Source organism: Barbatula barbatula, assembly GCF_947034865.1.
Source record: "Barbatula barbatula genome assembly, chromosome: 6".
Lineage (NCBI taxonomy): Eukaryota > Metazoa > Chordata > Actinopteri > Cypriniformes > Nemacheilidae > Barbatula > Barbatula barbatula.
The window spans coordinates 16,600,208-16,624,365 of record NC_136765.1 but is presented as its reverse complement, the minus strand read 5'-3'; the positions used below and the strand labels follow the sequence as shown (position 1 = coordinate 16,624,365).

Sequence of the window (24,158 nt, the reverse complement as noted above, 5' to 3'; positions counted from 1 at the left end):
GCTGCCTCTCTCTCTCTTTCTCTCTCTCTTTCTCTCTCTCTCTCTCTCTCTCCTTCTCTTTCATCCATCCATCTCTCATTCTCTTTAGAGAGAGTAATTACTTTGCTCTCAAAGGACTTGTGTCATAATGTTTCAGATTGGATTTTTCTGCCCTCCAAATGATTGCACATGCACACAAAGTAAGGGATGCAGAAGAGTGCAGCATACAAGTCTAATGTGGACAGGCTATGCAAGAGTTTGTGTATTTATTTCACGGTTTTATCATATGTAGTTTCAGATTACATCATTTCTACAGTGTGTATTTCTTTAGTGTATATAAACATGTAGCTCTATGCGTATGGCATGTAGCTGTCATGCACATACGAATACATGATTTGAGTCTTTTTGACTGATTTAGTGGAAAGAACATTTCATTGATGTATGTGAAACACTGGTCTTGATTTGTTGTGTGCAGCCAGCAAGTACAAATGCAATCGAAAAAAGGTTGTCGTCTATTTATTTTCTTAGTATTTTGTGATACCCAAGTTATTCCACTTTCAAGAAAATTCAATTCAGGCTTCACCCTCACAATTCAGTCAAAAAAAACATTATTTTGCCGTACCACTGTAGATTCGGTAGCAGCACAGTGCTGTCGCAGAATAGTTGTGCAGGAAACTGTGGCATAGTATTTTAGTATGTTGTTCCATCTGCATCAGGGAAAGAATGCAGACATCTGGTTCTGTTAGTTCATTTAAAAGGAAACCGGTTCTGAACTAGAACCAATTCTTGATTGGCAGACCTCCTCGGATCCACAGCTGGCCACAGAGATAAAAGCGTTTCTCAGCTCTGACACACCACATTAACAATTAACGCAGGTTAATAAGTAAATAGCAATGGTACCCAAAAGGTTATCTCTCTCTCTCTTTGGTCGCTCACTGTGTATACTCTCCAGATTCATTGATTGATATGAAGAAACTTAAGATTCATTTTTGTACTAAACTAATAATGAAAACCAAACAGTTGCTACAGAGAGAGCAGGATAATTGTGAATTGTAATGTATTTCCTTAATACCCCAATGTCTGAGAACGACCTGAAAAATACAAAAAGGACAGAAAACAGAGGTGAGAGCGAAAGAAGCATCTTCCAATGATGTTCTTCACCACCTCAGTGACAGATGTGCTTACATTGTGGAAAGTTTTTTTTGGTGTTTATGTGTGTGAGGAGTGTGTGTTGCGTCACTCCCTTGGGAGGTTGCAGTTGGATGCATTACCACAGATTTCCTCTTGTAGCTCACTGGATTAAGCTTTTCAGCACTGTATACCAATTTCTTCCACATGTGCTTTCAGCTAGAACCTTGTTCAACAGAACATTTCACGCAGTACGGTTCTCAAATCAGCAGACTGTACGGGGTGGTCTTGGAACAGTGGTGTTTTCAATGTTTCGATAAATCTCTTTCTCATATGACATGCACAGACAGCTATTGTTAAAAGCTCCAACATGTAAACCTCTGGCTAAACCAATGGGCTTGAGTTCATGGCAAGATTAACTGTTTTTGCAAACAACGGCAGCGTTGGAATCCTTTTTGGGAACCCTTATTATTTTGTAATGCTGCTGGTGGCAAAAAAATTTCACACACTTTAACCAGAAGATTGCTTGCTGTCTTCGCTCTACCTCACTCTCGTCTGTCTTTCTGCCTTCAGCTGATAAGAGGGTGTAAACGAAAGGCCCTTTAATGTCAGTGTAGCCTCTTATTTTGTGTGTGTGCGCTCCGAATCAATGCTAGATCTGTTTATTCCTGATACCTTAAATGTGAGGTTGCACCCAATGCTGAAAACTCATTTAAACGTCCAATGTGTGTGTTTTTTATTAATTTTATGAAACACACATGAAACTTATTCTGTGCTGTGTGATTGACTTTTTCACCTTGTGTATTTTATTCACATTTTGAATTTAATGGTCCACACACCTACAGGTTGACATGAATATTGAATAATACTGACAGTTGCAGTCTGATTGGTTTAAATGTTGACTGACTTAATTCTGGTTGGCTGTGGAGAAGCTATGATCATCAAAATTGTAGCTCGTCCATATTCGCTTTATTTAGAATCTCCAACATAAAACAAGATTAAACACAGCGATCAAAGGGTATGAGAGAACCAAAGTGAGATGTTTTATTCCAAATGTTTCTAATCTGCCGCACCAGAGCTTGTAAACTCTGACCTTCACAGTTAGTCACAGTGTGACCTCTTTCATCAATCGTCAGTCACTTTTCTCTCTGATAAACTCTTGCTGCGAGCCTTTTTGATAATCCCAAATTCGTCTCCTCTGACAATTTTTATGAAGGACAGACGTGTGTTTGAGTTGTGGGCGGTTCTGATAGGTGTACATGTTCAGTAGTGATGTGTTGTGACCTTATGTGTGGGGTGGAGTGATTGTGATTGGAGGAGAGAGAGCAGGAAGGAGGGCCAGGAGGTATAATGTTGCATTAGCGTTGTTACTCGTTTGTCTCTGTCAGGTCTCTTGGCTGAGTCCCTGAACTGCTCAACTCTCTGCTTGTGCACATTTAGGTTGTTCTGTTATACATTCCTTCAGTTTAACACTGGCACATTTACGTGTACAGGCACGTATGCTCCCATACACTAGATTTTTCACTTAAGCTGATATATGACAATGGTCTGCGGTCACGTAACAAAATGACAAAAGCCCAAAGGATCTGCTACCCTCTATCAAGATGTAGCACTCCCTTTATGCTGATTTGTCCAACATATATCAGCATTTGCCTTGGTGAGATCATGAAATGAACTCATGCATGTGGTTTGTGTTTAACATTCACCTCAAAACCTGTTTTCATGTGGCTGACGTTTGTGAGGCATCAGCGTGGATTTTTCCAGTGTTTCTGTGGTTGATCTCTGCCTCTTTTAGGCGTTGACTGTTACTAACAAACACGGGGCCACCTGCCTGCCATGCTACATGGAAAACAGTTCTTTCTTGCTGTCTTATAAAAATTATGGGATTGCTGTCTGATTCTCTCAAACTCGTATAGTTTCGCTCGTGCCTCCCTTCCACCCTTTACAGGAAGTGAAATAGTGGCGTCTCCTCCAGGCTGTAATTAATGTCTGGTTCTAGTATTCAAAATGAGCAATTTCCCCCACCGCATCAGGCCGCTGCTCTCTGCCATGTCCAATCAACATCAACACGCACACAGAGGAGAATCCTCTCATCTGCATGGAAAGAGAGATTGTGCAGGTGTGCTTCTGAATAAGAGAGTGATGGATGAAGTTTGGATGATGCTCTGAGAGGATACGTTATCTGACCGTTCTGGTGTTTTCTTGTGCTTGGTGCTTCTGCATATGTATTTTTCAGTTTCAATACTGTCTGATTTGTTTAGGGACACTTGTGCACATCTGATGCATCGGTGCCCCGGCAGTCTAATGATCAGGTCAAGTTTACATAATGCACTCTGAATGTGTGTTGCAGTGACTTTGATCTGTATGCAGAGCTCCAGAGGTCTCACAAACACAGTGAGGGCTGTAATATTAGCCTTAAAAGAGACTGGTGTCGTGTAGAAGCAACACGATTGTCACAGTTTGGTTATTTACAGGTGAGATGAAACACTTGGAAGAGGAGTGACAACCGTATTGAAGTGCAGTGTGGATAGGTTGAAGCACTAAAAAGTGAAGTAACTATGTGTTTCGCTTCATGAGCCTGGTCAATGCAAGCACCTCTCTCTGTCCGCCTTCACACGGATTCAGAGAAGTGAACTATTAAAGTATAAAAAGAGTGCTGGATTGTTTATCTTTTATTTTTATTTTTTATTCAAATATAGAGTAGGAAATGCAAAAAATACTGTAAAAATTGGTTTTGCGGTGCTGCTTAAGATTCTGTTTGGCAAACATGAGTGTGCCAGTGTTTTTGAGCTTTCGTTTTTCTTTCTACATTCCTGATTGGCTCGGAACCTGCTGCAGGAGAAGGACCGGTTATTAGCTGCTTGTTCAGTCGAGGTTTTTGCATCAGCTGAATGATATTTGTTGGATTGCATTTGAGCGAGTGTTTCAGAATAAGGTTTACGTGTGCTGGTCAAAAACTAGTTTATAGCACTTCTTATAGCATCTATGTTCCTTTTGTCTTGATGCCACATTCTGACTTATTTGCCATGTCTCTTTCAGTCTCTCTTTGTTTGTGTGAAGTCAGCACAGCTGCAGAGACCGAATAACCTGGCAAGCACAACTGAATGATTAAAATGAGATACCAAAATACTAAAATGAGAATTGTCATAGTTGACTCACCCTCATGGTTTTCCAAGCCCTCATGGTTTTCCAAGCCATGTTTTTAGAATAATCTTGAAGTTGCTTTTCTCGTTTTGAGAGCTTGTATAGAAGGAGCCATGTGACTGGTCACTCACTATTTGTGTTCTTTTTATGAAAAAGACCAACATTCTTTGTGTCATGCCAAAAGTATAGGTTGGTGTGCATGAATAGGGATCCATGAATACACTGACACACTGTTTCAGGGGATAAACTATTTTATGAATTTGTCTTCATAGTGAATGAAGCAGCAGTGCACACATAACATCCTGTGTCAAGATGAATATCCCACTGAATACATTCTAATCTCTCTCTCTGTTTTTTCAGTACAATTTTGTGGGGAGGATCCTTGGACCTCGTGGACTTACAGCGAAGCAGCTGGAAGCAGAAACCGGCTGCAAGATTATGGTTAGAGGGCGGAGTTCCATGAGAGACAGAAAGAAGGTAAGACACTTTATTTCTCATCCTTTGCACTACATTCTGTTGATGTTTGCCCCCCAAACAATGCGCAAACAATTTTGGCTGACAGTGATCCGGCTAGGGATCGTTTCTATCTAGAACAAAAGCATACAGTGGCACACTGGGAGATAGGACCCAGATGCTTCGTACTCTGAGAAGAGACCTGCTTTGTGACCAGCAGAGGAGCAACTTATAGCAACAAAGAGAATCATTACCAGCGTCATTGAATTTGCAACACATGAATACATAATATTGGCATTTCGTTATGCTGTATGCTTCGTTACAGTAAAATAGAGATCGAGACCCTTAACACAATGCTAAATGGTAAATTTACGCCGTTTTTGTGTAAATGAACAGCCAAAACGCATTCAGTTTTTATAAAAGAGCTGCTGCTCTCTCACCATCCCAGTGGAGCTGTTTTATCAGGAAATCCCCATTACTGTTTATCATCATGCACACACACGTGCACCTTGGCCCCAGCTGTGCAACCCTCTGGAAGAGCCATGTGCATAAACTTGAGTCATGATGCAGAAACAAATTACTTTACAAAGAATTGATCCTTTATTTTTTCTGTTGTGGTTGTCATTCGTTGGCCTGCTGAAAATAAAATTTGTGCTGTAAATGTGTGAAAGTGTGCACTCCATTGTTGGTTATAATGTGAGCCAAGTAGTTTTGTGCCATCTATGTTTTGTGCTAGTCTAGCGATTTAATTGGGCTCGCCCGCAGATATTGAAATTGTAGTACAAAACCTTTTTCCAGAAGTCCAGAAATTCTTTTTTAATCCGTAAGGCATCACCACCGTGTAGATAAGGGTTACTCTTAAAAAAGTTGTGGTGAGACTATCATTAGCATAGGAAAGAGCACCATTTCCAGCCAGTGTCATTCTGGTTGTCTCATGGGAGGCATGCACAAAGAAACCGAGGCAGTGAGTATAGCTGGATGTATCTAAAGTAACCCAAAACAGTTCAGAGCGGAGTGAGACAGGCCTGAGCTGAGGTGGTTGTTTATTAAGCGTCCATTAGCAGAGCAGTTTTTGTGCTCTCAATAATTTAGTCTGACGCTGCCTCTGGGGACCTGGAGCGATGGAGACAGAAAAATGGAGGCAAAGGGAAAAGTGATTTTGACCTTTAATCAGAGAAGATCCGAAGCGAGAGTCCGTTGAATGAAAGCACAGTTTGTTTGGCTCATTTGTGACGATAGGGCAAGGTTGTTTAGAGTTTAAATGAGTGATTGTGTAGTTTATATCGTTATCGCCTGGTAGAGCATTATATAGTGTTTGCTCTCAAAGGTAACATCATGGATCACTAGTAGACACGTCTCGGGAGACAACCCTTCGTTAGCCTTAAATCAGACAGACATTTTATTTAGCAGCTCCCCATCGGTGGTTTAACCCCTGTTACCCTCTGAAGAACTGCACACACAACGTACCGCACATCCTCAGGAGACTCCGCGTCCTCGCGCTTGTGTGTGTGCGCGTGCCGAAGCCAAGCTCAGTCGGATGTAATGGGAGAGGACAGGACAGACAAACTCTGGATAATAACCTGTCCCACTGTGTAGCCTCTTCCTCTGATCAAACGCTGTTCAAATTGAGGGCTCTCAGAAACCACAGCACAGATCAAATGTAACAGACGGCCACCCTCACCAGTGCATCACAGAACCTCTCCAAAAGCTACACAACAGGCTTTCTAAAGCTTTCCTTTTTAGCTTGTACTCTTTGTTCTGTTTAAAATTGAGTTTCTATTTTGTTTCTTTACACGCACACATACCTTTATTATGGAAAAGTTGAATTAAATTGTAATATATAAAGAACCAAATAAATTGGGTTTTACCATGTTTCAGCTCAAGGTTTCTTGACATTTTTACAAAAATGAAAATTGTCATTATTTACCAACGCTCTTGTCGTTTCAGACCTGTATGACGTTCTTCTATAGAACACAAAAGACACTTAGAAGTAGGTTGGTGACCGAACAGCTCTAGCACCCATTCACTTCTATTGTATGCACACAAACCCAATGTAAGTGAATGGGTGCTAGTTAACAACATTCTTCAAAATATTTCCTTTTGTGTTCTGCGGAAGAAAGTAAATCAAACATGTTTTTAAAGACATGAGGGTAAGAAATGATTTTTGGGTGAACCGTCACTTAAAGTCTTCATTGCAGGCTTGATGTTTTTTAACATTGATACCCAAGTCTATGCATTCGTCGGAATCCGGGTAGTCTTGGTATGTTTGTTTTGAATGTACATGGAAGACAAATCCACTCACATTATGTGCATATTTACATTCTGTGTCTGTTCTGTAGAGCTTTTCTGGGTGTTTTCAAGAGTCTCATTCTGCGTTCCTGCCCCTGATGGCTGGAGTTTTTCCAGTCAGTTTTTAATTCCTGATAAAACAGGTGCCTGTAAACTACTCCACCCAGGACAACTGTTCAAGACTGCTGTCCTGGCTTCAGTTTGCTGTGGTTGATATGAACCGTATTTATAGGCTGGTGGGATTATTTCCAGCCGGGCTGGCTGCCAGCATCCCTGCAATGGAATCGTGGCAGTGCTTGGCCTACAGGCAGTGGAGACTGTAGCTTTGAGATTAAGCCTCATTTGATTAATTTAATTAACTTGAAATGTTTTGTTTAGCACAACTTGGCATGTTATGTTATAACGTTTGGTATGTACAGTGTGGTGTTTGTTAAATCCAAAATGGTTCCCCTGTTCTGAATTTGACAACCTCCCAACACTGCACTGTTGGACCGCTCACATTTGCTGATGGCCCGGTTTAGGGTTCGCACTCTTTGTTTCTTTATAGATCCGTCATCACATGTATCTCGCGTTATGCGCGTGTTGCCTGGTCCTGGTTTCATATGACAGTAAACAGAATCTTTGCCCTCTTCAAAGGCTTTTGGTTTGCTCTCCCTGCCTGGCGCTACATACCCCTCACCCACCCTTAGAGGACATGGAATGACCTTGCTCACTAATAGGCATAAGAGGGTGGATGTGCCTTTGCTCGGAGCTGAAGGTCTTTGTCCTTACATGGTTGGCACAGCCTTTTCCACTTTTGTTCACCGTCTAAGATTTAACTTTAAAGGTTGTAAGATTGCTGTGCATCAGTCTCGAAGGAAAACAACTTACATCAACATTTTCCTGTTTCCAGTTTTTATAGCATACAAGTTGTATCTGCATAAATTGTTTAATGAAATGCGATTGGCTGTGCTGTTGAACCACATGAACACTCACTAAGGCAAAGTTTCTGACTGGTCAGTGGGCAGGAAGTGGTCTGAAATTTGTGGCTTAAACACACGTATGTATGATCACTGCTATGGCAACAGTATCCACGGGAATGTTGTAGGGCTGTAGTCAACCAAAGAAATGCTTAGTCGACCAAAGTCCTGTCCTGCGCAGCGATCAGTCGACTAAAAAAAAAAAAAAAAAAAAAAAAAAAGACGCGATGTTTTGCATTTTGATTGAACATTTATTAAACAATCGTCATAGAACATTTATAAAACAACAACGAAAAGACATCAATAATACATACAACTATAATAATAATACAATTCTTTGAAAATTAAGTGATTTTTTTTAATAGCCGAAATTAAAGTATTTAAAGTTGGGGATGAAACATAGGCTAAAAAAAATAGGCAACTGGTCGACCAATGAGAATGTCAGTCGACCAAGACGGCATCGACCGATTAGTCGACTAAACGACTAAAGTTGACAGCCCTAGAATGTTGTATCATAGACACTCGACTGGGTTTCAGTCTGTGTATTAGTAGGCCTGTCAGGTGCATGCTTTTCCTCTCTACTGAGGTTTTAGCAAGCATGCTAATTGGGGTTTCTAACTGAGAAATGATCTGCAAGCATCATGGGAGACATGAGGCATTTAGGGCCGGGTCAAGTGCTCTTTATACCGCTTCCCTTGAAATCCTTTCTTTTGTATTACAGATCGCTTCAGGCATTGGGGCTGCGGGATAGTAACTGGATTTCTTTTTTGCCTGTTTTTTTAGCAAGGAGAAGACACCTGCACAGTTTCATTTTAATTATTTGGCACCATTACAATCTAACGGAGCTATTGTGTGTCATTTATTGTTTACATGGACAGGTGTTTTTTGTGATGGACCAAACTATGTATCTGTTGTCCACATTACCCAACGTCCAAGGTAATTGCAGTGTAAATGTAAATGAATCCTCCAGCATTCCTCCCAAGCATCTGTTAGTTGAAGCAAAAATTAGGATAGGAACATGAGGATAGCTTTCTCAAACCTCAGTCGGTTTTCCTTAAACATCCTCAAAAGATGATTCATACCTTTGAGCAGGTACAAAATTGTGCAAGTAAGTGGTTCTTCAATACAGACTATTTGATTTCTCACCTCTTCAATTGTCAGATTTAAAAAAATAAATTTGCACAATGTGGGCTGTTGAATATTCTTTTTACCTTTCATCCAGCTGGTTTAAAGTGCTTCATCTATGGAGAGCAGAATGAACTGTCAGGCTGCTGAGAGTTGTTGAAAGCTGGGGTGGTGGGTAATTGTTGGCTTTGAAAACGGCCCACCCTCAAGAGCGTTACGTTATTTTTTTCGTTCAGTTTAGCACCTCCGACTGTTCAGGCGGCTCTACTCTAGCATAATGGCTTTCTTCTGAGACTGCTGTTAACCCAGGCCAATCAAACGGTCATGCACACCAACTGCAAGGCCATTTTAAACGATCACCGTGAGAATTGTGCTCAAAGAGCCTCATTGTCTCACCCGTTCTGCTTCATATTTCAATATTTAAGACTCCACAGGCATCAGTGTGTTAACTGCATTGGGTCTTTTGCGGAGAAAATAAATTTTAGACTGTATGATCAGCGTGTTGTATCACGCTGACTGTGCCATTTTTAGAATTTTTGTTGTTTATGAAAAGCATCAATTAAATAATGTTAATCTGTTACCTACTTAATACAGGACTCATTGTGCCATGCATGTGATTTTGAATGTCATCTGCAAAGTGATATTAGATGTGGTGCATGATCTGAAAAGTAATTTAACATATACAGGGCTCCAGACAACAAAAAATCAATTAAGGAGCCTCCTATGGAGGAAAAACCAGGTGCCAAATAGTTTTTTACGAGCCACATAACATGAACTTGAAACTACTTTTAGTTCTGTTATGTATATATTCCCCCTCATAGGTTTTGCTCACATAAGCAAGTACGTACGGAATCTGGGAATTCTGCAAAATTCCATGGAATAGTATCAAATGTGTTTACATTTGTCCACAAATATAATTGTGTGTAGATCTGTTCAAATAGTTTTAAAATGCTGCCTGTTTATACTCTATATTTTAATGCAGTTGATGGCAGATTTGGTTCTGCTTATTTAAAAAGAGGCAGAGAAGCTTTTTATGGATTGATGCTAAAACCACCATTTAAACTCCGAATACACCAGACTAAATTTGTGCTCTGATTTCATTTGAACTAACAAACAATGGTTGGAAACTTTTTAAAAGCTAGTAAATTTGCATGGTTGCCAGTGGCGATCTCTTCAAAGATATCACCCGCAAATTAATATTTTTAGTCGCAAATGTGTCCGTTTTAGTCGCAGTCTGGAGCCCTGATATATGCTTATTCTTCAAATTCATGATGAAATAAGTGTAAACAGTGTGGTTTATAAAAGTAGGAACATTAAAATAATAATTGATGCTTGATTATGACACGCAGTGATAGTGACAACTAAAGTGCCGTCAGACTTTCAATTTTCAATTAAATTTGAAAGTTATTCAAGTCTAATGTTGCTTTATCTAATTTCAGCTTTAGACATTGCATGCATTTTTAGAATATTAAGCTTAACAAAGAACTTCTGTGATGAATGGGATCTGATTGTAGTCCTTGAAAACCCCAAATATGCTTGAAAATTGTTGTGTGCTTAAAGTTTGAAAATAGATTTACGGAGGTTTGGAAAGTCCTGAAATTGTCAGGTGCTGGAAAGTCTTTGAATTCAAGTATCTCATATCTGTACACAAACCCTGTCAATACATTTGTAACATGCAAGTATTGATGGTGTAATACTGTGTTTTAAATAATTCATATCATTTTTAGTCATTTTGGAAAGAAATGCTTATTACTTTGGATGACGTTTAGGTTTTAAGTTCTTAAAGTAGATGCAGAATTTCTGATTCCAGTTTTACACCCATTGCTCTGATAAATTTGCATGCGCCGGCTAACTGACTAATTGTAAATATTCCGCTCTGATTCCATTCCTTTGTTAATGTGCTGTTGTGTAATAGCTGCTGTGTACAGTCATCTTGACTATCTGTGAAAATGTGTACTCCTATGCAACAAGAAAATGTGTCACTCTTTCGCACTCTCTCTCACACAGAGTCAAAGTTTGATGTCCTGTCACTACTGACATCTCTGTTGCTCTCTCTTTCACAGGAAGAGCAGAACAGAGGGAAACCGAACTGGGAGCATCTAAATGAAGACCTGCATGTTCTGATCACCGTGGAGGACACACAGACACGCGCCGAGATCAAGATGAGAAGAGCCGTAAAAGAGGTCGAGAAGCTACTGGTGCCTGCAGTAAGTTACAGCGCCCATTTATACTTCCTAGACATGCAATGAGATCATCATTGCAGTCTTTTCAGAGTCGTGAGCTTTTGAATTTAAGGCAGCAGTTGCTATGTTAAATCTGGCGACTCTGCTTTCCTGTTCTGGGTGTGGCGCGGAAGGGCGCTTTGTGCATATGGGTTTTAATCCCATCTCTGACCCCTATTTTCGGTGTACTGTTAGATTTGATATTTTTATCTCCGACTCCCAGCAGAGAACAAATGGCACTCAGCAACCTGCTTCCCACGTATTTCCACACCATTCCTCTTTGCTATTCTTCGCACCCCGCAGACCTCCGTTGGGTGCCATAGGGGGCTGGGGCGGTGAAGTCAGGGTCGTTGGCTCCAGGCCGTTTGCCTGCAGTGAACAGAATGGGCGGACAGCTGCAAGTGCCTGTTCCCTATCAGGCAACTTGGTGGAGAGCCTTCGACCCGCTGAAACACAGCCAGAACCAGCCGCTCAGCTCCGCCCAGCCATGTGCCTTGCTCCTTGCGCTTCTTTTGAGAGCGGGACATAGAATCATTGGCATTTCCCCTGCTTCTTCTTTGCATGTTATGTTGTCATAGCTCTTTTTAGGCCAGAATAGTGTGGTTAAACCCCACATTTTGTCTCTTGTTTGGGGATTATCTTTTTTATGCCTGTATCCCTTTTGTTCTGTTTGATTGGAAAGGTCTTAAACCGTACATTCACATACTCATGGGTACGCAAAGGCACTAGTCAGAAAGAAAATAAACAAACATGGCTAGCTGAATGTGTGCGAGTCATTCTGTTCTGTGTGTATGTGGGTGGAAGATGAGTAAATGGAAACATGCTTCTCTCCAAATTCTCACTTTGACCTTATGTACCTCTGAGATCAAAGTCGTCCTTGCGGTGTATATCCCTCAAACAAGCACGCCTTGCTCTCAGGGGCATGTTTTTGGAGTTTTCATTTATTTAATTGAGTTTCACAACATTATGTAATACAATATATGTGTCACGTGAGGCTAAAATATTTCGGTTTTTTATAGTTTAGCGGCCATATATTTGAATCCCTTATTTTTGATTTGTAAAAATGGCTTAAGTGTTATGTTAGTTTTGTTATACAGATAACACTTTTCTTAAGCATGTCATATTCCTGCTACTGTGTGTGGAAGATTGACTCTAATGCCCTTTATCAAGCCAAGCTAAACTGGATTAAACGACAAAACGTCCATCTCCCAACCCGTGCAGTCTTAATGAAGGATATCTTTCGGCTCATTTAGAGGCATGAAATTGTCTTATTAAATACATCATAAAACAGACGGGTCACAGTCTGTTCCCCCACAGCTCTCTTCATTTTGTCATTGTGAAAAAGGATTTGATTGGTTAGGGCAGGGAGAAGGGGGGCAGACGCATCTAAGAACTCGGCCAGAGAGACTCTGCTTTATAAACATCTGCGATATTGATTTTTGCCTACCTTGAGAGGCAGCTTGCACATTACGGCATGAATCTGTAATCCTGACTCGGGCCCTGAAGAGTTGCCACAGCCGAACGGTTCCTGCTCACTGAAAATTGAAATTTTCAGCCTTGCTCAAAGAATCAGTTCTACACACAGCATTTGAATGATGATCGGAGTCGGGGAGAGTGGATGAACGGGCGCACGCACACGGGCTCTGAGGCAGGGATTGGAGGGGGGTGATTGAGAGATTCAGCTCAAAGGCCCTGTGAACTTTTCAACTCCCACCGAGAGATATAGGAAGGGAGGGATGCTCGCAGAGAGATTTGAGTTAAAGGTGGGCTGGTAATGAAGGTAGTGGTGAGTGTCAACACGGTGAGAATTAAACTGCAAGGCAGACCAAGGGGAAGGTGTGTAAAGCCAGCAGAAGACCATTGAAAGTAAAGTCATTATAATACGGTTTAGCAAGGTCCACAGTCCAGGCGGTGCAACATACAATGACTGACACATTGTACATATAACAGCTGAACTAAGTTAAACAATATACACACACTACAGCTTAATTACACAATAGACCATATAATACAATATTTTCTATATTGTTTGATTCTAGATTTGCCCTCATGCCTCTCCTTTTGTGTTGTACTTTGCTGTTTATAAGTGCCTGCAAACACATTGCTGTGGATTACAGAATTTCCTCAATCAGAGAGTGACAGATTTACAAATGCATACAAGCTCACATTTCCGATTCAGGGCATCACACCATGACCCACTGTTTTATTGCAGCTCTGCAAAGATTAGAAACATTAGAATCAAGCGGTTCACTGAGTGGATGCAGGAGGCATATGAGGGATGATGAATCTTCCTGGGCTGCCAGTAAAGACGTATCGTGTTTTGTGGGGTGGAGAAAGGATTGCTTGCCTCTAGGCTTGCTTAGCACTGGCTTTTTAATGATTGTGCTACTGAACTGGAAGAGGTTGAAGTTGGAGGTTAGTACAGGTGTGGAGTATACAATAGTTTGCTCCGAGGTAAAATAGACAAGGTGGTGGTGAACATTTATTACAGACATGCTTAAATCTTAAAATGTTGGGAAATAATGATAGCGTTTTTCATTTATAAGCCATTTGTTTCTGGGTTATTTGTCGCGAGTATATGTAGCTAGATGTACAAGGCCACACTGTCGCCAGGGCTCTAGACTCATTTTTCCCACTAGTTGCACTGGTGTGACCCGCATTCTCGGTTGATCGCACTTACAATTTGGAATCATAATTACCTCAGTTGATGAATCAGTCAATTTTTCACTCAGTCTTTTAAAATAGTCTGCAATTATTTTGGATTAAGCCGAATTTTAGCAAAGAAACTTAAAATAATAAAGTAACTTAAACAAAACTGATTTTCTTTTAATCTCTATCTATATATTGTACCCGAGTATGAGACGCTGCTATTGCTGCAAATAGCTGCAAGTTTTCTGGGGCGTTGTAGCAGAAGTACTCAAGGCTGAGAGACTTAAACACAGTGCATTCCTTCAGATTAATGATGCGTTTCATCATATACGAGGTACTTCCTCCCTTTCACGATATATCTTTACCACACATATTGCATGTGGCAATGCTATCATCTTTTTTCACAAAGTTAACCAAACTTTTCAACGGTTTCTGTGTTCATATTGCCGATGGTAATGAACTGCGCATGTGTGTAATGAGAAGGTCCGTGTTGCAGGTCCTGGCAGACAGATACAGTAAAAGGCTCACCGCCGTTCGGGAATGATTGAAAATCAGGAATTGATAAACCGAACCGAAGTGCGCACGTCCGATCTAATTCCCTGTTCTTTGAAATTTGGAACCATTTCTAAAATGGAACCGGTTCTCGATACCAACCCTAGTTTTGAGTGACTGATTTGTCATTACGTCGCGAATCGGACATTAGCGGACATTGACGCCATGATTGTTTTTGACAAACTGTCAGGATATCACAAAAGAGAAGGAAAACACTTCACTGGATAGGATTTTTCCTTTGTCATCTGCATGTGCGGAACACTTGTCAGGGAAGAAAAGGCAACATGTTTTTGAGCACAATCACACAGAGCTGTAATTCAGGTAAAATATTCTCTGGTTTGATAAAAAGTTTGATTAAAGTGTGAGGGAGTGAGAGAGACTGTTCAGAAACGGAGGTGTTCGATTTCATTAAGCGCTGCGCAGAATGATCAGAATATGACATCACTCTTCTGTGAGCGTGTTTTTTCTAATGCCGTTCGGTCTGCGCAACACAGAATGAAGTCAAACACACACTTTAGTAAGTTTGGAGATACTGGGAGTGCACAAGCTCTGTGCTCGTTCTTTCCTGCATTTTCCGCGTAATTCACCACTCATAAATCACATTAAATGTTCAAATAAATCTTTGGCAGGGCAAAAAAATTTTTACGCACTGGCACCAATGCGACCCTGTGAAATTTGTCCTCGCACGTTATAAAAAACCATCGCATTTGCTAGCATTTTGGTTGCGGTCTAGAGCCCTGCACAGGCGCCCTAGGAAAGTAATCACTTTTGCACTTTGTCACAAGCTAAGTTTGAATGTGTTTTTATAATGCTTTTTATCCAAAATGTGCGTGTACAATCTTTAAATTCGCAGAACTTTGCACTGTGTCACAGATTATAGCAACTGCACCAACACTGAGCCTCTAATCTCCAGTAGATTCCATGACAAGCTCAGACGCCTGTAAACAGTGACGTTCCGTAGTCTGGGGAGACTACGTATCAGATCCCTGTTAATTAAATTTACTGATTTATACACGCACTCATTTGGAGATGATCATAGAGAATAAAAAAGCAGTACTTTTTTCCTCCTACGAGGTAATTAGCCTCTCAAATGTGTTAAAAAACTTGACAAATTGGTTTTCTCACTAGGGGTGCTAAACCCAGTAGAGCTGACACCCATGACGGTTGTTGCGGATTTAGTTGTTTAAAAGATGTAATTTGTAGGTTGGAAGTTGCCAAGAGAGAAGCTGCGCTGCAAGGTGACATTCGTTCATGTTTCCTTAAGGTTTATATATGAGAGAGATGGAATCTGTCGGGCAGCAGCAGAGTCATGACTAATGATTGACAATAGCTGCATTGCTATGTGAGATCGGTGTTAATCCTGTTGTCCTTACGTTCTCAAGAGGCCCCTTGAATGGCCTTCTGGGAAAATGTTAGCCTAGCATATCCACCCCAAATCCTCCTGATAGGCGCACGTTTAGAATGCTGAGCTATTTCCACAAATGCATACTTGAGCTCCCGGTTGGTATCTGTGCACTAGGGAATGATGGGAAATAGAACTTCACACCTATGACACCTCATTAAGAATCTAGGCCACTGTGTGTCCATTTCCTTTACCTCGGCTAATTAAAACGGTGTGTCAAAATATTTTTCTGGGTTATTTTAGTGTCAGTGCGCTGGGCCGGCCGTTGACAGGAGTGAGCAAAGGTTTTAAATTACGACGGTGGACAAAGGCCTGCTTCTGAATCCCCTATTTATATTCAGTATGGTACCCCGAGTACCTTCATTGGCTGTATAGAAAATGTATCTTGAGATTCAGTTTTTGTCAAAGAGGCATTTCCTAGATTGTGGTGTATCTGTAGTAACACTTTTGCCTCCAGAGCTCAGTCTGTTTGGAGTTTTACGTGGGCGCGTTTCGTAGCCGGAGCCCAACAGTCCGGCCTTTCTTTGTTCATTCTTTTCTTAGAACTAGCTTTTTTCCAATAACATTTAGTTTTAACTCTGCTTGCGCTCGCAGGCAGAAATCTACTAGAGAGCCAACTAGCTGCTCCCGGTGTCCTCCATGATGCTTCCTGTATCTTAAAAGCCCACAAAGGAAGAGGGAAGGGGTGAAAGTGAAGAGAAATGGGAAGCTGTGTTCACATAAGGCTTGCAGCATCTCTCCATGAATGGTCTCGTCCTTGCCTGTAACAAAGTGACTGGGTTAGCAGTGTTTGCACTGTAGCCCGGAGCCCTGTTCCCTTCTCCACTGATTCTTTCTCTCTCGTGCACACTCTCACTCTCTCTCCCTCTCTTGGCATGTCTTTTATCCACTGTACTCCAATAACCATTACACTCGCCGGCTCCGCTGAGCACAATGAGTCCCCAATCTGGAGCAGTTTCAAGCTTCTCAGAGTTGTCAAAGATGCTTTGCATTTGTGATTTTCCCCAATTCAGAAACGCAGTTAATTTCACACTATACACCTGGTTATAGACCTATCACTCTAAGCCTCAGAGGAAGGGGAAGGGAGAAAGAGACAGATGGTGTATAATGTAAGACATGCGTCGTGGTCTATGGGGCGTAACGTCCTCGTCAGCCAAATTCTTGCCTTCAGCTTGTGGACCTTGTGTCTTGTGGAGCACTGCCTGAACCAGTCTGATCTGGACGGCCAGCTTATTGTGGTCAATAAACACCTTTTCTTGATACTCGCCTCCTATCAGACCCATGTGACAAACCAGAGTACAAAGCCATCTGGCTGCTCGCTTGGTTCCACTTGTGAGCGCAGAGGATGCAAACCCATTTCACGATTATTCCTTATATGAAATCGTATTTTAGTGGTATGCTTTGCTTTGTTTTATAGAGGGCTCAATTTTATAGATGCTTTCATTATTGGCTTGGCTTCAGTGGAGCTGTATTGTATTGCATTGCTTAAATGTGGCTTGAGTTTCATAGGCCGAGATCATTGGCGACACAGGATGGGAAAATAATCGCAGTGATAGCAACCACCTGTGACGACAGCCTCCTGGAATGCTTGCGAGTTGCCCAGGGGTCAGTGCAACCCGTCCAAGAGTGCTTTCGTGTCCTGTTTTCAGAGCATCTGTCCCATTCAATGAGGCTCAAACCTCAGCTGCAGGGTCTGAAGTGAAGGATCATGGGTAATGGGAACATCCTCAGCCGTGAGGTTGTAAAAGCCCCATGCACTGGATTTGTGACGTGGCTCATAATTTAATGTGGAGACATCAGCTCAAATTGATGCTTCTGAATAAATGTTGGTACAAATAGAACAAAGTGTCAAGAGGTGTAGTATTGTTGACATTCTTGTAGACATAGTATGTTTTTCTTTATATGCACACAAAAAACTGAAATTTAGAACAGCTAGTGTTAACCTCTGTCTTACGTCTTCATCTTTGGGTCATTGTGTGCCTCCTTAAATATAAGATAAACTAAATTAATTTCTTATAAACTTACCATGTTCAAGATGAGTCATTCTATGGCCATTATGGATACTCCAGAGCCTTTGTTCAAGCATTGGCAAACTAACTTTGCATCTGATGGTGCTGATATGGTAGCTGGCATGGTAGTTATTTTCAGACGAAGTCAGGTCTTATTTATGTTCTCCCTCTCTATCTTCCTCAAAGCAGCTGTCTTTTAGTTTATGTGGTCGTCTTGATTGGAGCCATGGTTTGCACCCCAGGGCCCAGGCTTACCGACCACCAGAACCACAACAGGAAAGTCTTCTCTTGGGGTCTGTATGCTAATCTGGCGTTGGCTGGCAGCGGCTTCAAACACTCCACTGGACTGGCTGTTCCTCGCTGAACAGAACGGAAATGGCAGACCCAGAATAGACTGCGATTTACTGCGTTGCCTATTTTCACCTGAGCACCTGCCATTTAAAGACACAAATTTAAGCGACAGTGTGCGAAATGAACCACTTCACACAGTGCAATGGGATTTATCATTTAATTTTCAGTTTTCCGAAAGATTTTCCTGGCAAAACAAGTGTCACCACAGATGAGACCGTGGTTTCGTAGAAATAAGAATAACACTTTTTGAAGATCACATTTCACATCTATTATTTTGGATGCCTCGTGTTGGCTGCTTTACGGTTGAAAAATATTCCAGCTAATGGTAATTGCCTTTCTGAGGTAGAAATGATAAACTGATGCTATTGGGAGCATTTTATTTAACTGCTGTTTTTTAGTCTGTGCTATTAGAACATATTTTTTTATGAAAAATTATGCATAATTTACAGAGACAGGCATCTCTTTTGTGTGTGTTTTGGTTAAATGCCACTTATCTCGGTAAGCGAACAAGCTGTCTTTTTACTTGTTGTTCTCTCTGGGATTTAATTTGCCCTCTGTTCACAATCAGCTATGGCCCTTTTAAGGACTTTATCTGTCACCCTCAGGTCTACTAACTGGGAAAATACATCAAAGATCAGATTCTGGTTTGCATAGCTGTTGCAACAGCGTAATGTAACTAGAATAGACAAAGCGTAGTGAATTTTAATCCTCCCCAGTTAGGTCCACCAGTTATGGATGTGAAAAAGATTCAAAGATGCAAATCTTTTTGCAACAAAGCAAATGAGATAAAGCTTGTCATTTTGGTTTGCGTGACCTTTTTTGCTCCTTTCTTTTATGGCGCTCATTTAGATTCCCAAATTAGATGTACTGTACCAGCACTACTCCAGGGGTAGAACAGGTGGTCTTGACCCAGGGTAGGTGCCCTCCTGTTGGGTAGAGCTTAGTTCAGGCATGCTACCTCCCATCAGACCAGCCTTCTCTCTGCGGGTTTCCATTTAATCTGCAAGCGTTATATGAGACTATTCTGTAAGAGCCTGAGGTGACGGTTCTAGATCTTCACAGTCCACTGATTGTCCTTGAGAGTGTTGGGAAGGTGACATTGCCATTTTTAAGCAGCTTCTTTCACCTATTTGCCACCACAAAATATATAAACATTTTGCTCAAGAGCATAAGTGCAAAGGCAGAAATGCTGATATAGATTATTTAAGCGAGTTTGTGTACAACCCTTTGCAAATGGTGAGGCAGACATTTCTGTAGCAGTCACTTCTTATAACTCTGTGGCTGGCAACAGAAAGCTTTTGGAGAAATGATGAAATTTACTCAAGTGTGCAGGAAATCAAGGATGATTCTTCATGGGAAGACATGACGCTGCTTTCATTTCCACTCCCTTCAAACTCACATACTCCTTTTTGGAGTTGGTAATGTTGTATGCTAAAAAGACTGAGCAGGGGAGAGTAAATCTGTTGTATCTGTGTAATGTAGAGGGATTGCTCATTCCGGTCAGGTCAGGGCTGGTGATTTGAAATGTGGATCAGCACAGTTAAATGTGATATAAGCGCCCTTAACGTCGGCATCTCATTCGTTTATTGAAGTCTGTTTATGTGTCCACAGGTGGACATCTGTGATTCTTCAATAGCATTTGATCTTTATCACATCAGAACATGTTTGTTATTAATTATGTTTGTTAGTGGAATGATTTACATTGCTTTGACTGTGACCAAAGCTACTGCTTTGTACCAAGCCAGATCTGCAAATATAAGACATGTATGACAAACACTAATTCATATTCATGGTGATTGTGTAACGGAGTGCTTTAGTTATTTAAGTTTGTTTAGGTAAAACCCAGTAATTAAAGCAGAGACCGATTATTCAGACTTTTTTTCTAAAATTGTCCTGAAGCAAAATCACTTCATGATTATCATCCTAAATCAACAGTTTGTAAAAGTTTATTTGCATAGAGCTCTTGTTATTATTTCTGCAAGCTGCGTGTTGCTTTGTTGCCAAAATATGCCACTGCAGTATGTGTCTGGGAAATAAGAAACGAGTGTAGGAATTTAAGCTGTGTTGTCAGTGAGACAAAGTACAACAGTAGGTTAGCAGGTGTGATATCCCCTACCCTTATATAGTTTGAAATACCTCTTGAGACAATTCTGGGTAAAGTTTCTGAAGAGGTACTGTACATAGAGCACAAAGTCAACTGGCAGCTTAAAAACGTTTCCCCCCTTCCCCAAGCACTACTTCCTGTAACAAGCTATCTGGATAAATAACATAACCCTCTTATTTTGCTGCCCACCTCCAGAGGTTAGTCCAGCCCATGACTCCTCAGAAAACAGTTGGCCGTAATCTCTTCTGGTGCCCATAAAAGACCCCCTACGGGCATCAGTCCAAGTGCATCTCCTTTGAACAAGCCTCTAATCCTTTTACCTTGGGGAGAATAGCTGCAGACTGGAACGCTAGTGTTTGCGCGGTAGCCTGGTCCTGGGGATGTTTTTGCCCCCTTCAGTTTTCTGCACTCCCACTCATGTTATATGGTGTCTGGGATAATTATCCGCTTATTCAGAGTTAGACGGGACCGGGACCCACATGGATCAACCATGGCATCTGGAGAATCCTCTCGAACCAATCACATGGAGAGAGCTGGGAATGGTTTCCTTTCATCTCTTTGCACTGTTTTCCAGGGCAGAACAGGATTTTGTTAGCACGTACAGCGCAGGCCAATGCACAGTTATATATACATATTATCCTTTTATATACCATGTACATGATACTAATTTTGTTTGCCTGTAGAACGTTTTACTCATTTTACCTTTCTAATCTTTTACTCAACTCAGGGCTCGAAATACTGAAGTGGATAGCTTGGTCTTGCCACTTAACTTGTCCAGGGAGCTGTTTTTAGTTGCAGTTTGGCACAAATTGTCTCCATTACTCTTCATTTATAATATCTCATTGGCAGTACACAGTATTTCACGTTTGGAATTCAAAAGTCAGCAAAATACAAGACTAAATCGAGTACTTTCTGGCTTGTGTGTGCACTCGTTTTAACTTTCACATGCAATATGTTTTCCAGGTTTGCTCAAGCAAAACATATTTTCACGCAGCATGCATCAGTAAATCATGCTCTGTGCTTTCTGCTTGCTAATGTATTGGCCCTGACCATTGGGAAGTTTGGCTAGGAGTGGAGAGACCTTGACTATGCTGGCCAGCGCTCTTCATTTTGCGCATTCGCTTTGCAGCTGCTAACCTTGAGTATGTTGTAACCTCTGTAAGGCCTTTGGGGAGGCAGTGTTTTTCAAATGGATTTTATGGGATGTTCACAGTCCGAGAGATGGTCATATGATTGCAGCTTTCATTTGGGATTTGCAGATTTATTTGTTCTGTGGGCCTCTTTTACCCCCTCAACAAGGTTGAGAGGTTATCAAGTGGGCGAGACTGGGTCGCAGTCCTGATCTGACAGCCTGGGCGGCACACGGAGCACGTGGATCAGCTTTGACTCTCAAATCTCAGAATCTGATGCAAATCCGGCAGTATTTAAACCTCCAGATCAGCCTTCCCAAATCCTTTCAAGATATTCTCGGCTCGATTGGGTGGCATTAAAGGATCATAGCAGCAGAACAATACATTGTCTGGCAGAGAGAGAAAAAGCAACAGGGGAGGGAAAATTAGAAAGAGAGAGAGTGAAAAGGGCGAGTCAACTTGCACCAATAAAATGTTTCCTCTGTTTTTTTAGATAATCTTCTGTTTTGCTTTAATTTGTTAGTTCGCTCACTCTGATCTGTGTGCTCACAGACCGCTCTAGTAAAATCCGTCGTAATCCCGTATGAAATGCCTGTGTCCAATGCATGTCAACATCTGTGTGGCATTTTAAATACAGCTCTCGTGCTACGACCTGGCCTATATAGTGGTTATTTGCCGTTTAGCAGATGCTTTTTATCCAAAGAAGAGACTTGCAGGACACAAAGTGCGTGTCTAGCTTAAGGGAAAGACTGCCGTTTTCTCAGATATCAGACCTGCAACCTTTTGCATTTTAGCCTGGAGATCTAACTGTTTGGCTGCCAATATATTATGAGTATTAAAATCAGGTGCACAGTGGGAATTCTTGTTTAAGCTGTTCAACCCCCTCAGATGAAACACCATCTATTACTTTTATGTGGGGATTCGGGTTCATGTGCTGAGCTCAGCTGTGTGCTGTATTTTTTAAGATAAGAGGTTTATTGATCGGTGGAGGAAATTTAAAGTATTACGGCAGCCAGGATGGGACAGTAACTTTATACCGTCCTACAAGCATTTGACTAACGTTGCTATTTTCTTATCTACATCTGTTAGCATGTATTCCATCTGTGGCTTGCTGAAAACAAGCCGGGTTAAAAGGGAAAAGCTGGAGAAATGGGAGAGTTTTGCCCTTTTTTTTAGCAGGCTTCTGACAGCATATTGAGGATATTGCTGTTGAGCCCCAAGGTTGCGGGATGCATTTCAGCAAAGGTTCCCAATAAAGTCCATTCATTCACTATCGCAAGCCAGGGACACACAGCCGTGCTTTCCTCTGCCAAACCCTCTGTTCTATCAACAGTCTGCTTGAACAAAAAGATTAGGAGTCCTACACTGCAAGTTTCTCAAGCTTGCAGGTTTAGTTCCACTCAGGCTGGCTGTCGGGAGCGTTTGCATGGACTTTACCTCAACATGGCGGATGGCAGAGAGGTGGTGTCAACTGCTTGTCTGCTGCAGTAATCTGTCTTTGCATTTTTCTTGTCATCTGTTTTTGGATCATGAGTAGGGCTGTCAAACGATTAATCGTGATTAATTGCATCCAGAATAAAATTGATTATGCAATATATGTGACTGTGCATATTATTTTTGTGTTTATAAACACATACAAGCATATATTTAAGAAATGAAATAAAACATTTATATGCAACTTAAATTATTTATATGTAAATATTTCCCAAATATGTGTGTTTATGCATATATTACATATGAACAATCTTTTTTTCTCGATGCGATTTATGGTTTAACAGTCCTAAACATAAGTGCTTTTGTAACTTGTTAATTCTTGCTTGGCTCTGTGTATTTAGTCAGTGTTTCTGCTGGCTACTGTGAATGTTTTTGTTGTTGTGAATGTTTCTGCTTCTGTGTGTGTGTGTAACATAGTGGACGTGATCAGGAGCTCTGTCACATGTAGCCTGCTGTCCCTCGTCCTCCCCTGTGGCCTATAGGATTCTCTTCACTCTCGCTGCCCTTACAAATAGATGCCCTGTGGATAGAGCAGGATTATTGAGCGGCTCTACCTGATGTTTCACGTCCCATGTTTGGGAAAAAGTTCTCTGTCTGCTTCGCTGTCTGCTTTTCTTTGTTAAATCAGAGGGAGGTTTCCTGCGAGTATGATGACACACAGCTCTTTGGAAATGCTAACTGTGCCTCTCTCTCTCTCTCTCTCTCTCTCTCTCTCTCTCTCTCTCTCTCTCTCAGAAACCTTGTCCGAACACAATGTCCAGTCTTTTTTGCAGAGGCTCTGAGGAGCGGTGTCACAAGCCCTCAAAGGAAGCCCGTGTTCTATTAGCCCCAGTGACCCACTGGACCTGTGGGGAGTTACCCCTAGTGACCAGTAGTACCGCAGCTTCATTACATACCCTGCGGCATGATCCAGAAACAAAGGCCTTGTTCGTAGGAGCAAAAAAATCAACAGCACTGAGATGTTGTTTGGATTTAAGACTGAGCCACCCACGCAAAGTCCTGTGTCAGCAGAAATGCAAGTGTGATAGTTTATGGTGTTTTTGGGCTTGCCTGGTCAGAGTTTATTAAGTTCCTCACGTTTCTCAAAGGGATGGATGGGCCTGACTGCCCTATCAACACGCTAGCCACTATTTTTTACATTCTTAGAACTCTGCCTTATTCTCCGATA

General features: G+C 41.4%; 1 protein-coding gene across 2 annotated transcripts in view; it reads left to right on the top strand.

Annotated features, from left to right (window-relative positions):
• qkia (QKI, KH domain containing, RNA binding a) overlaps positions 1-24,158 on the top strand; it is a 59,656-nt gene that overhangs the window by 24,317 nt on the left and 11,181 nt on the right. For both annotated transcript variants that reach the window (XM_079458692.1, XM_079458693.1), the window contains exons 3-4: positions 4,612-4,728; positions 11,141-11,284. In XM_079458692.1, coding sequence (XP_079314818.1) covers positions 4,612-4,728; positions 11,141-11,284 — 261 coding nt within the window. The remainder of the gene's footprint in view (positions 1-4,611; positions 4,729-11,140; positions 11,285-24,158) is intronic.